Source organism: Tachyglossus aculeatus, chromosome X1 (assembly GCF_015852505.1).
Source record: "Tachyglossus aculeatus isolate mTacAcu1 chromosome X1, mTacAcu1.pri, whole genome shotgun sequence".
NCBI classification, from domain to species: Eukaryota; Metazoa; Chordata; class Mammalia; order Monotremata; family Tachyglossidae; genus Tachyglossus; species Tachyglossus aculeatus.
The window spans coordinates 84,532,336-84,544,776 of NC_052101.1; the positions used below are offsets into that span (position 1 = coordinate 84,532,336).

Sequence of the window (12,441 nt, forward strand, 5' to 3'; positions counted from 1 at the left end):
TCTTAATCCCCATTTTACAGATGAGGTAACTGAGGCACAGAGAAGTTAAGTGACTTGCCCAAAGTCACGCAGCTGACAATTGGTGGAGCCGGGATTTGAACCCACGACGTCTGACTCCAAAGCCCGGGCTCTTTCCACTGAGCCATGCTGCTTCTGCCAAGGATCTTAGTCTACCTGACCCATTCCTGGAGCCATGGCTGGGGGGTAAATTTGGGGTGGGTTCAGCAAGCAGACACAGCGTGGCTCAGTGGAAAGAGCCCGGGCTTTGGAGTCAGAGGTCATGGGTTTAAATCCCGGCTCTGCCAATTGCCAGCTGTGTGACTGTGGGCAAGTCACTTAACTTCTCGGAGCCTCAGTTACCTCATCTGTAAAATGGGGGTGATGACTGTAAGCCCCACGTGGGACAACCTGATCAATCAATCAATCCTATTTATTGAGCGCTTACTGTGTGCAGAGCTTGGGGAGTACAAGTTGGCAACACATAGAGCCAGTCCCTACCAACCTGATCACCTTGTATCCCCCCCAGCGCTTCGAACAGTGCTTTGCACACAATAAGCGCTTAACAAATGCCATCATCATCACCATTCTCCGTGCCTCAGTTCCCTCATCTGGAAAACGGGGATGAAGACTGGGGGCCCCCTGTGGGACAACCTGATCACCTGGTAACCTCCCCGGTGCTTAAAGCAGTGCTTTGCACATAGTAAGCACTTAACAAATGCCATTATCATCATCATTCTCTGTGCCTCAGTTCCCTCTTCTGGAAAACGGGGATGAAGACTGGGAGCCCCCCGTGGGACAACCTGATCACCTGGTAACCGCCCTGGCGCTTAGAGCAGCGCTTTGCACATGGTAAGCGCTTAATAAATGCTATCATTATTATTAAGAATTAATTAAGATTCTTAATTAATTAATTAATTATTAATTATTAAGAATTATTTATTATTATTAAGAATCATTATTATTAAGAACCTGTATATATGTTTGTACATATCTATTACTCTATTTATTTATTTATTTATTTTACTTGTACATATCTATTTTATTTTGTTAGTGTGTTTTGTTTTGTTCTCTGTCTCCCCCTTTTAGACTGTGAGCCCACTGTTGGGTAGGGACCGTCTCTATATGTTGCCAATTTGTACTTCCCAGGCGCTTAGTACAGTGCTCTGCACATAGTAAGCGCTCAATAAATACGATTGATGATGATGATGAAGAAGAAGAACCGTTTTGGTGGGTGAGGTGGGGGAGGGCGGGAAAGCCCCCCTAGGCATCACCCAGCAGCTGAGGTAACTAGCCACTGACTCGTGTCCCCCCCCCCCCCCCCCCGCCCTCAGCCACCGCCTGAGGCTAGGAGTTTGTAGGCCTTCGCCGGCGGAAGCGGAAATGGCAGGCCGCCGGGCGGGGGCTCGCCGAGCGGAAGCGAGAGCGGCGGACGGCTCGGCGCGATGGCGGAGCCCGGGTCGCAGGCCCCGCCGCCCCCGCCGCCGGGGACCCCCAGCCGCCATGAGAAGAGCTTAGGGCTGCTCACCACCAAGTTCGTGTCTCTGCTGCAGGAGGCCAAGGACGGGGTGCTCGACCTCAAGCTGGTGCGACTTCACGGGCCGGGGGGGGGGGGGGGGTTGGGGGGGGCGGGAGGAAAGGGGTTCGGGGGAAGCCCGGGCGCAAACTCGGTCCCCGGAACGGCGAGTCGAAGAGGAAGGTGGAGAAACCGGCATCTGAAGGGGTGGGGGTTGAGTGCGAGGTTGAGTGGGCCGGGGAGGCAGGTGACTGGAGGCCTGGCTGCTTCCCACCCCGGTCAGGCGGCGGACACCTTGGCCGTGCGGCAGAAACGACGAATCTACGACATCACCAATGTGCTGGAAGGGATCGGACTGATTGAGAAGAAGTCAAAGAACAGCATCCAGTGGAAGTGAGTGAGGCCGCCGCTCCCCCGGGGGAAGCCCCGGTAGCCGCGGCGGGGTGAGGGATTCTTAGGGGACTGGGCTGAGTGAGTTCTCGGGGAGGGGGCGGCGTGAACCGGGCCCCCGGTTCAAGTTGGGGGGTCCCCAGGCAAGGGGACGTCCGCGTCGTGGCCGTCTGAAGGGCTGGCGGGGCCCGGGGAAGCCCCCTTCCCTCACCCCGGGTCCCGTGCAGGGGCGTGGGGCCTGGCTGTAACACCCGGGAGATCGCAGACAAGCTCATCGAATTGAAGGCCGAGATCGAGGACCTGCAGAAGAGGGAGCAGGAGCTGGACCAGCACAAGATCTGGGTTCAGCAGAGCATCCGGAACGTTACCGAAGATGTGCAGAACAACCAATATCCTTTTCTGTTCCCGCCGTGTCCACAGCTCCCTCATCCCCAACGGGGCACCCACTTCCCTCCTGGCACGGGCAGCCCCTGTTCCTGGCCCTCGGTAGCTCCCCACGTCACGTTCTGGCTCCGTGGCTTCGCCCTTCCCCCCGCACCTCTGGCGTCCCACAAGCACCACGTCGTTCACTCTGCCGTCGTGGCCACATAGCGCTATCCTCTGGCCCAAGATAACCCCCACAGGGTCCTTTGGACCTTGTGACGGACTGTAGACTGCGCCCCCGCCCGAAAGAGACTTTTGCCTATTAGAATTCCTCTGAAACTCAGCTTGCTTCTCTTAGAGTCGTCTCAAACCAAGTGGATTCTCGAGGCCACTGCTCCATCCATCCCTATCCCAGGAGTGGGTCAGCCACATCCCTTCCCTAGTCCCAGGAGTTGAGATCTGACTCGGATTGGTCAAGTGCAGCTTCCCAGACCCTGACCCTCTCCAGGGGTTCGGTCTCCGGCCGCTGGGGATGCGATTCCTCCTGGGCGGCACCGGAAGCCTTCCTCCTTAACTCCCGGCACCTTAGCCTATGTGACCCACGAGGATATCTGTAGGTGCTTCTCAGGTGAGAAGGGTCTCAGGCAGCTGAGAACTGGGCCACGTCCCACCCGTCCTGTACTACAGGGCAAAGTCAACATCAGGTCAAGGTTGAGGGGTTTTTTGGCCAATTCTGGATTAGCCTGCTAACAGTGAAGTCCTGGTTACTGCAACTCAGCATGAAAGAAATGAAAAGGGTTGGATCGCCACTGTAGGCCTGAAGTCCAGCATGCCCCCCCCCCCCGACCCCTATAAAATGCCATCCTTGTGCATGCCTCCCAGGCTGAATGTCAGTTTGCCAGAGCAGGCTTGGAGGTGGGACCAGTGAAAACGGGCTCCTAGACATTCATCTTAGTGGCACAAGGCAATCCCCAGAGTGGGCAGAATTAATGTACGGCAGAAAGTCGGAAGCGGTGGTGATCGGCTAGTGCCGCAGAGGCGACGGGATTCCGCAGGGCTCTCTGGGAACAGAGCCTGGTGCCACAGCTCAGGTCAGTGAAGCTGAGGAGAAGAGATGGGGTGGGGACTGTGGGGTGAAAGGGACCCCCCCCGTGAAAGCTCCAGGGGACCAGGCTGGCAGGGGTGGTGGCGGCACCTAGTCGTTGGGCAGACCTACCTCCCGGGAGAGGGGAGGCTTCCTTCCTCTTGCCCCTCATCAATCAGTCAGTGGGATTATGGAGCATCTGCTTGGGGTCGAGCACTGTACTAAGCACTTGGGGAGTAAGTAGACCCTATCCCTCCCTCCAAGGAGCTTGCAATCTAGTGGGGGAGGTGGGCATTAAAATGACTTTACAGGTAGGAGAAGCAACCGAGAAGCTTTGGGGGCAGCATGAACATCCATAGGCACCATGGGGGGGAGGGTGTGGAGAGATGAGAGGTTAGTCGGCCAATGCTTCCTGGAGGAGATACGATTTCAGAAGTGCTTTGAAGATTGGGACAGTGATGGTCCGTGATGGGGGGAGAGGGTTCCAGGGAGGGTGTGGGCGAGAGGGTGATGCTGAGAGAGATGAGAGCAAGGCACAGTGTGTTGGGGTTTGAGGAGTGAAGTGTGCAGGCCGGGTTGTAGTGGGACAGGAAGGGGGCGAGTTGATTGCATGCTTTAAAGCTGATGGACGCGAGTTCCTGCTGGATGCGGAGATGGGTGATTGACTGTTGGAGGTACTAGAGGAGTGGGCCGATGTGCACAGAATGATGTTTTGGAGAAGTGAACCAGGTAGCAGTGAAGTATTGACTGGAGATAAGGAGATCAGTGAGGAGGCCGATGCAGAGGAGTCAAGATAGAGAAGCAGTGTGGCTCAATGGAAAGAGCCCGGGCTTGGGAGTCAGAGGTCATGGGTTCAAATCCCAGCTCTGCAGATTGTCAGCTGTGTGACTTTGGGCAGGTCACTTAACTTCTCTGGGCCTCAGTTACCTCATCTTTAAAATGGGGATGACGATTGAGAGCCCCACGTGGGACAATCTGATCACCTTGTATCCTCCCCAGTGCTTAGAACAGTGCTTTGCACATAGTAAGTGCATAACAAATGCCATCATTTTTATTAGTATTAAGATAGGTTGTTAAAGTCCCTACAGTTAATCACCTGCTTGGGGAGTTCCAAGGGGGATGGACAAACATGGGAATCTGGGGGCCCACATGCTCAGCTCCCCCCCCCCCCCCCCCCCCCCACTTCTAGGCCTGCAAGAAAGAACATTGGCCTAGACACACCCATGGGTGGAGTGGTGCGATTGAAGCTGCAGTAAAAAGTATTTTCACAAATATAAACCTGCCAAAGGATGGGGATGGCCTGGCTTTGGGCTCACTTATTCTTGGTTTGGGTATCTTAAGGCAATGTGGACCTGTTATCTCTATGCCGTTTGGTTTTATCAGTGATTATCACGTCACCTACCTTTGAGGTCTGCTCTGGCTTGAAGGATGGGAAAAGAAGCCAAGAAAAGGGAAGTTGAGCTAGTCAGAGCAATGGGGAGGGCAGATGAGTGTTGTCTGCTGGATAGAACCCTTTTCCTCCACCTTCCCCAATTGCTCTCGGGCCGTCGAGACCCCTCTGGGCCTCAGTTTCTCTCCCTCTAGATTGATTGGCTTCTTGATTGGGAGGGGCTGGGAGTGCTGTAGGGAAATAAGAATGGTGGTATTGAGTGTTCACCATGCGCCAGTCACTCTACAGTATTTATTGAGCGCTTACTGTGTGCAGAGCACTGGTTTAAGCACTTGGGAGAGAGCAGTGCCTAGCGTTGGACTAAGCGCTGGGGTCGGTACTAGAGAATCGGGTCAGACCCAATCCCTGTCCCTCAGGCAGTGGGGTGGAGCTTCCCCCCCCCCACCCCACCCCATGTCACGGGGCCCGGAGCCGCCTGGAGTGTCACTGGGAGAGGCAAGAACACTCGCCGCCTCCTCCGTACCCCACCGGGAGCACTGGCGACTCTGGTCCAGAGCTGCCTAGAGAGCACTGAGTCTGGCAAAGAGAGGCTTTGCGGTCTCCTGGGTGCTCTACTGCTGCACCATATCGATGGAGGTGGTGGCAGGGAAGATTACAAGGGCAGACTCCCCACCTTTAAGTTTAAATGGATTGGGAGGGCCCTAGGGACAACCCTCAAGCCAGGCTGTGCTCCCCCATTTTGGGCTTCTAACCGGGAGTGAAAACTGTGGGCTGGCCTGCATGTGAAAGCTTCTCTCCTCCCCAGAAAAGCATTGCAAGGCTGAGACCGGGCCCCAGCATGGCTCTGGACTGGGTAGGGGTCTGCACTCCTGGGGCTCAGTTTAGGCCATGCAGGTGTGAAATGTTTGGGGTGGGGACAGGTTTGTGCCCTCAGCACAGGGGCCCGAGGACACCTCTTTTTTTCCCCCCGCCCCCAACCTTCGTACCATCCTGAAACAGGGGTCGCCCATGTTTGGGCCCCATTCCTGTGGCCTTGGACTCTGTTGGTCCCTGGGATGTCGGGGTGAACAATCTCCCGTTCTGTCGAGGAGAGGTAGAATGCTAGGGCGGGGGCTGGGTGCCAAGCAGCACCTGGCCCAGTTCTGAGCGTCCAAGGGCTCCTAGCACCCTGTTAATCAGATGGGCACATGAGCCACTGGTCAGAGCGGTCCCTGGTTTGAGTCTCTGAACAGCTAGTCTCTGCCACTCCAAGCTTCTGGGTTGCCCACCCCCTCCACATCCGAGGTTATGAGACGGCCTGTCCGGCCACGTACCAGGCTGTGGAGGAAACCCGTGGGGCCGTTCCCGGAAGGAGGCCGAGGGTCGCCCGCCCCGGCGGTAGTCTGGCCCGGACAAGTGCGCGGGAGCCAGGGCGGAGGGAAGTTCCTGTGGCAGAGGGCGATCCTGTTTGTGACTCTGCTCTCTGCAGAGCAGCGGTCACTTTCTGCTTGTTTTCCAGGAGACACGCTTCTGGCTATCCGAGCCCCATTGGGGACCAGCTTGGAGGTGCCCATCCCGGAGGTGGGTGCTTGGGGGTTGGGGAGGGAGCCAGCTGCCCGTCTTGATAAGCCAGGAGCAGGGTGGGGCAGGAAAAGTGGCTCTGCCACTTGTCAACTGTGTGACTTGGGGCAAGTCACTTCTCTGCACCTCAGTTACCTCATCAGTAAAATGGGGATTAAGACTGAGCCCCACGTGGGACAACCTGATTACCTTGTATCTACCCCAGCGCTGAGAACACTGCTTGGCACGTAGTAAGCGCTTCACAAATACCCTCATCTTCATAGAACAGTGCTTAGCGCTTAGAACAGTGCTTGGCCCATAGTAAGCGCTTAACAAATACCATCGTCATTATCATTATTATCATCATCTTCAAAAAGAATTGGTACTGGAACACAGCTCCCTCCCCTCCCGTCACGAGGAGGAGGAGGAACTGCCAGGGCTACCGGTGAGATTAGGGGTAGAGCCAAGAGATCTTGGAACTCTTGGGGTTGGTTATCCTGGAGGAGGGTTGGGCGGAATATGGCCCTAATCTGTTTGCTGTGGTAGCGCCTCTGCCGCTGGCTTAGAATCAGGGAGGAATCATCATCGGTGAAAGAGGCCGCGCGCCCCACCCCAGGACTCCCTCTTCTTTCCATGGTGGCTGGGGGAATGATACGTGCAGCCCTTTGTGGACCTCAAGGGAACCTAGGCCCTTCTGAAACACCAACCCCACTACCTCCCGCTCGTGCAGGGTCAGATCTTAACCCCCACCCCCGGGCTCCTGGGAGAAATCCTGGTGGGTCAGGTTCCGTTTGGGTGGCTCTCTGGGCTGCACCTGGCTCTCCAGTGTAGCCCCTGATTTACTCAGAGCTTGGGGCAACCAAGAAACTGCTTGGAACCAGTTAGAAGAAGGGTATTTGGAAGCAGAGGAGTTTCTAGAGAAGCAGTGTGGCCTAGTGGAACGAGCCCGGGCCTGGGTTCTAATCCCGACTCCACCACTTACCTGCTGTGGAACCTTGGGTAAGTCACTTCTCTGGGCCTCAATTCCTTCATCTGCAGAATGAGGGTTCAATACCTGTTCTTCCTACTTCGACTATGAGCCCCATATGGGACCTGATGATCTTCTATCAACCCTAGTGCTTGGCTTTTTTTTTTTTTGTCTTATGCCATCGAGTTGTCTCTGACCCATAGCGATGCCAATGACACATCGCTCCCAGAACGCCCCACCTCCATCTGCAGTCGTTCTGGTAGTGTATCCGTAGAGTTTTCTCCGTAAAAATACGGAAGTGGTTTACCATCGCCTCCTTCCGCGCCGTAAACTTGAGAGTCTCTGCCCTCGACTCTGTCCCCTGCCGCTGCTGCCCAGCACAGGTGAGTTTTGACTTAAAGCAGGTTGCCTTCCCACTCCCTAGCCACTGTCAAAGCTAGGAATGGAATGGATAGGCCACTGCTTGACTCTCCCGCCCGTAGCCGAGACTGGTAGAGTACTGGAAACTCTCCAGATGCGACCCTGAGAGGGGAGCTTGGCATGTAGTAAGTGCTTAACAAATACCATAATTATTATTAATTGTAAATGGTCACCTTTCCTCTGGCTGATTTGCCTGCCCCTGTCCTAGAGGCAGGGCCCTACCATTCTCCCCTGGGCCCCAGGTAACCCTGTTGGAACTGCTCCTTTAGGGCCCGAATGGGCAGAAGAAATATCAGATCCACTTGAAGAGCACCACTGGGCCCATTGAAGTGCTACTGGTCAACAAGGATGCCTGGAGCTCCCCACCTGTCGTGGTGCCCGTGCCCCCCCCAGATGACCTCGTCCAGTGCCAGCCTGTGGCCGTCCCTTCCCCCCCACCCCAGCCGGCCATCCCCCCAGATCAGGAGGCTGCAGTTCCCGGTGGCGCCCGGCCCTCCACCCCCACGGCCACCAGCACCCAGGTCCACGGTGCTGCTGGCCAAGCGACAGCGGGCACAGGTGAGGCACTGTGGGCTGGGGTGGCAGCCAGCATGGATGAGAATGTGAGCCCCACGTGGGACAGGGACTTTGTCCAACCCAATTTGCCTGTAATCCACCCCAGCGCTTAGTACAGTGCCTGGCACATAGCGCTTAACATATATCACAATTATGAGTATTATTATGAGGGAGTTGGGTCAGGGGTGTTGACCAAGGGTGGGGCGGCAAGCTGAGGAAGCCAGAAAGGAGCAGTGGGCCCTTTGGGTTTCATCCTATAGAAGCTCTTCCTTTCCCTGGAGAGGGGTTACTTTTTGGGGAGCAGGGATCTGACTCACCCCAGTAGAGCGACTCCTGTCCCTAAACTGACATACGTGTGTGTGTGTGTGTGTTTTTGCAGAGTGCAGCGGCTCCGGGGCCGATGCCAAGGATGGGAGCACACTCACCCCTCTGGATCCGCAGCCTTTGGAATCGTCTGCCTCACTGGACAGCAGCTCTGCCCTGCCCCACCCATCTACCTCCTTTGAACCTATCAAACCGGATCCCACAGACAGTGAGTACCCCTCAAATGGGGATGGGACCGTGCTGGGGGCCCTCTGTCTCCCCCCCGGCCGTGGCTGGAATAATGTCAGCTCTCGGGAGCCAGACTTACTGAAGGGGAGCAGAATCCTTGCACAGGGACCCTGGGACCTTCTGAGAAGGTCAGAGCGAAGGCCCAGCTGGGGCGGGTGCAGGGAGTGGGCGTTGATGCTGCTCCCGTGGCGGGGCATTCACCTACTGAGTATTAATTTGCTCTACCACCCCATGGGGACAGTCTCTCCGCTCCCCAGACCTGTTGGGGAATGAAAAACCAGCCAAAGCAAAGCCCCGAGAAAGAGAGGTGGGCTGGAGAAAGGCTAGGGATTCGTCTGGTTGCTTCCCGCCAAGAGTGATGAGCCTCACGTACCCCCAGACGGTCGGACTCTGGGTGGTTATAGGAGCACGGTGTGCTGCACAAGCCCGGGGAATGAGCCATGCCTCCACATCGTGGGGAGCCAGGGAGGGCTGGCGCAGCAGTGAGCTGTGTTCAGAGCTGGGTGAGGGGGTGGCTGGCTGCCGGTTGGCTGGCTCAGGGTATCAAGATCCTGCTCCCCGAACCCTCCCTCAACCTGCAGGAGGGTAGGAGAAAGGGGAGGGGTAGGGGATGCAATTACTGTGTCTGGCCTTGCGAGTCACCTGGTGGGCCTTGCTCCAGGGTGAAACAGGGTGGGGCAGAGGAGGATGTTTCTGGGGGAGAGTGTCTTACGCTCTTATGCCTTAGGTTTGGAGCAGCCCAAATGCCAATGTGGCTGCTAGAAAATAGGGGCTGAGACCAAGGCACCTGGAAGGACGTGCCCTGTCCCGTCCCGTTCTCTTCCCCACCCTCCCCGGCCCGGTAGGATGGGTGGGGGGGGCCCTACCGGGAGGCCGTCAGCTGTCACCGCCGACTTTGATTCCTAGTCAAAGCCCCAGCACAGATGGGTGGAATTAATGGTATTTATTGAGTGCTTACTGTGTGCAGAGCCCTATACTGAGCACTCGGGACACTACGGTACGACAGAGTCGGTAGACACGTTCCCTGTCCACAAGGAGCTTACAGTCTACGTTGGTAGCAAGAGACGTTGAAGGGTATCGAGGACAGGGTGGGGTGGGGGGAGAGTGCGACTCTAAATTCAGAAGGGTATGGTTTGGGACTAGATCCTGATAAGCTAGGGGGCCTGGTTAGAGAGAGGGAGGTGCTGCCTGCTGGATTCCGGGGATGGTGGAGTTGGAAAGAGGCAGTGGGGAGGATGTAGCGATCTAATGGGGTGGGAGAGTTTGGACTGAGGCTGAAAGTGGAGGGAGCAAGGTGGAACTGCAGATTTTGGGCTGAAGGTGGGGCATGAGGCCAGAGGTGGGCCAGAGGACACCCCCCTGCCCCCACCCCCCTCTGGCTTGGGCCTGAGCGCTGACAGTGATGTCCCTGTGCTTTCAGTACTGGAACTCCCCAAAGAGCTGTCGGAGATGTTTGATCCAACCAGAGGTAGGCCAGCCAGCTCACCTATTCCCACCCATCCTCCGAGTTGAACGGCCCTGGCTGATTCAGAACCTGAGGGCCGGGTCCCACCCCCTCATCAATTCCACTGGGATCGGGGCCTCCTCTCTCTAGGAGGAAGACTTGGATCAGGCCCCTGATTACTCCACTCTTGCCTTACATCGGCTCAGGTGGTGACTGGCAGAGAAAACTGGGCAATGCCAGCCCCTCTCCATGTGAGAGTCAACCTAGCCCTGCACAGCTGGGCAGTGAGTGCGGTAGTGCCTTGTATATCCCATTTTTTAAAACACCTTGAATCGTGGTCTGTCCATCACCTCCATCCCACCCCACCCCACCGTGGTTTTAATGAACTCACACACATCTACCTCTCCTCGTCACTCCTCCGTACCCACAACAGGTAGGTTCCTGAGTCCAGAGCTGTGTGCCTCGATCCTCGGCAAGGGGGTCTGAGATATCACCTCCAGCTCCACTTGGGCTCATTGCGTGGTAACAGCCCCGCTTCCTTTCGGCCTTGACATTCTGAGCTCTTGGGAATGCTGAAGGAGCCATCTTGGGGCTTCCCGGAGCAGGGGCCGTGGCCATCACTTGGACCGTGGGACCTGAGTTTCTGGGCAAACTCAGGGTTGCACTGGGCCCAGAACCATGTAGAAATGGGAACAGGAGAGGGGCAGTGACCGTGGAGGGGTCTCCCCAACATCCCTTCCCCCCGGGGTGGAGGGGGTGGGGGTGCCACAGGCCAGAAGTCATGGGCCCTGCTCCCTGCCCAAGGCTTCTCTGACCTCGCTTTGTTTCTGCAGAATGCATGAGTTCTGATCTGCTGGAGGAACTGATGTCCTCAGAAGGTGGGTAGCAAGCAGGGAGGGGATGAGTCTCTGCATTAGAGAAGGGGTTGGAGGAGTTAGTCCCATGGGAGACCCCAGGCTCCTCTTGGGCAGGTGCCCTCAGGGACAATTTCACCAAGAATGGGTCCTTGGGGACCCCCGGGGGCGGAAGGGTTGGGTGCTGCTCCCAGGCCAAAACCAGGGTGAGCCATGTTGTGGAGGTCCCTGCAGTGTGACGTGGTTCCCCCCGCTCCTCCCTCCCCCTCCCCCAAACTCTCTCCCTTAGTATTTGCTCCTCTGCTCCGCCTCTCCCCGCCCCCCCGGAGACCACGACTATGTCTACAACCTAGATGAGAATGAGGGGGTCTGCGACCTCTTCGATGTGCCCGTCCTCAACCTCTGACTCCAGCCTGCTGGGGCTGCGTGAGCACAAACTGTTTGACCTGGAGAAAGGGCCCACCCCCTACCCAGCCTGTGCCTCCCCCAACCTCCCACCCCGGCTGGCTACACTGAAGGGCCTGAAACCAGAGTCACAGACTGATGCCAGCTCAGCAGGTCCTCTGACCTCTCCTTTCCCTCCCTCATTGGGTTTCCCTCCCTCATTGCACATTTAGGGTACAGATCTGTCTTCCCCTCTGGCTTGGGCCCTTTTGTTTTCTTCCAGGGCCTAGGTCCAAATCCAGCTCTTCCACCCCTGCCCCCTCCCCTTTCCTCCCTGTAGCCAAAGTCTTTGCCACATACCTCTTTGGGCTTCCTAGGGCCAGGTGCATGGCACCCCCAGTTAGGGTGGCTCTACACCTCTCGTACCAGTCTCCAAGTACCCAAGTCTTGGGCAGGGATGTAGAAAGGACACCGTCCTGGGGCCTGTGCTGTTGCCCGGGAGGGCCTGAAGTCTTACCCATTCACTCCCAGCCTCAGGAGCATCTTAAGTAAAGGGAGGTACAGGGTTTGGGGCCGGGCTACCCTCGGACCCGGCCACTTGCTTGAAAGGGCTGAGGTCAGTGGGCACAGCCCTGCACATTCAGGGTGACCCACTGCTGGAGGAGGGCTCTCGCCCCGCACCTCCCCCTGCCCCCCACCTAGAGCCACTATTGCTACTTTGGTTCCCTGTGGTCCCCCCGCTCTCATGTCCTCCCCAGGGGCAGGCCCCAGCCTTGAGCTGCCCCCCCCCCCCCCCCCAGCCCCCACCACTCTATAGGCCTCGTTCAGAGCTGGAGCACTGGAGTCCCTGTGCATATTGTCTTTAGCACCCTCGTTTGCTATTTGCCATCAGTTAGATGATGTTTGGAGAAAATATTTAGGAGAGATTTACAGGAATGTGGATTCCTATATAAAGATTATTTTTATACTTTTTGCAGCAAAAGGAA

The 12,441-nt window shown here is 56.8% G+C and overlaps 1 protein-coding gene and 1 non-coding gene across 2 annotated transcripts; one reads left to right on the forward strand and one right to left on the reverse strand.

The window, feature by feature from the left end:
- Nucleotides 1–1,439: 1,439 nt before the first annotated feature.
- On the forward strand, nucleotides 1,440–11,655 carry E2F4 (E2F transcription factor 4). Its single transcript, XM_038740726.1, is given in 11 exon segments — nucleotides 1,440–1,583; nucleotides 1,797–1,906; nucleotides 2,131–2,292; nucleotides 2,851–2,894; nucleotides 6,239–6,300; nucleotides 7,936–8,224; nucleotides 8,601–8,753; nucleotides 10,194–10,241; nucleotides 11,051–11,095; nucleotides 11,361–11,389; nucleotides 11,391–11,655. Coding segments are annotated over 11 exon segments (1,170 nt in total). The 5' UTR covers nucleotides 1,440–1,442; the 3' UTR covers nucleotides 11,478–11,655.
- On the reverse strand, nucleotides 7,640–7,778 carry LOC119920056. The gene has a single exon (XR_005447825.1). It is a non-coding gene; the product is annotated as a small nucleolar RNA SNORA7 (small nucleolar RNA).
- Nucleotides 11,656–12,441: the final 786 nt, after the last annotated feature.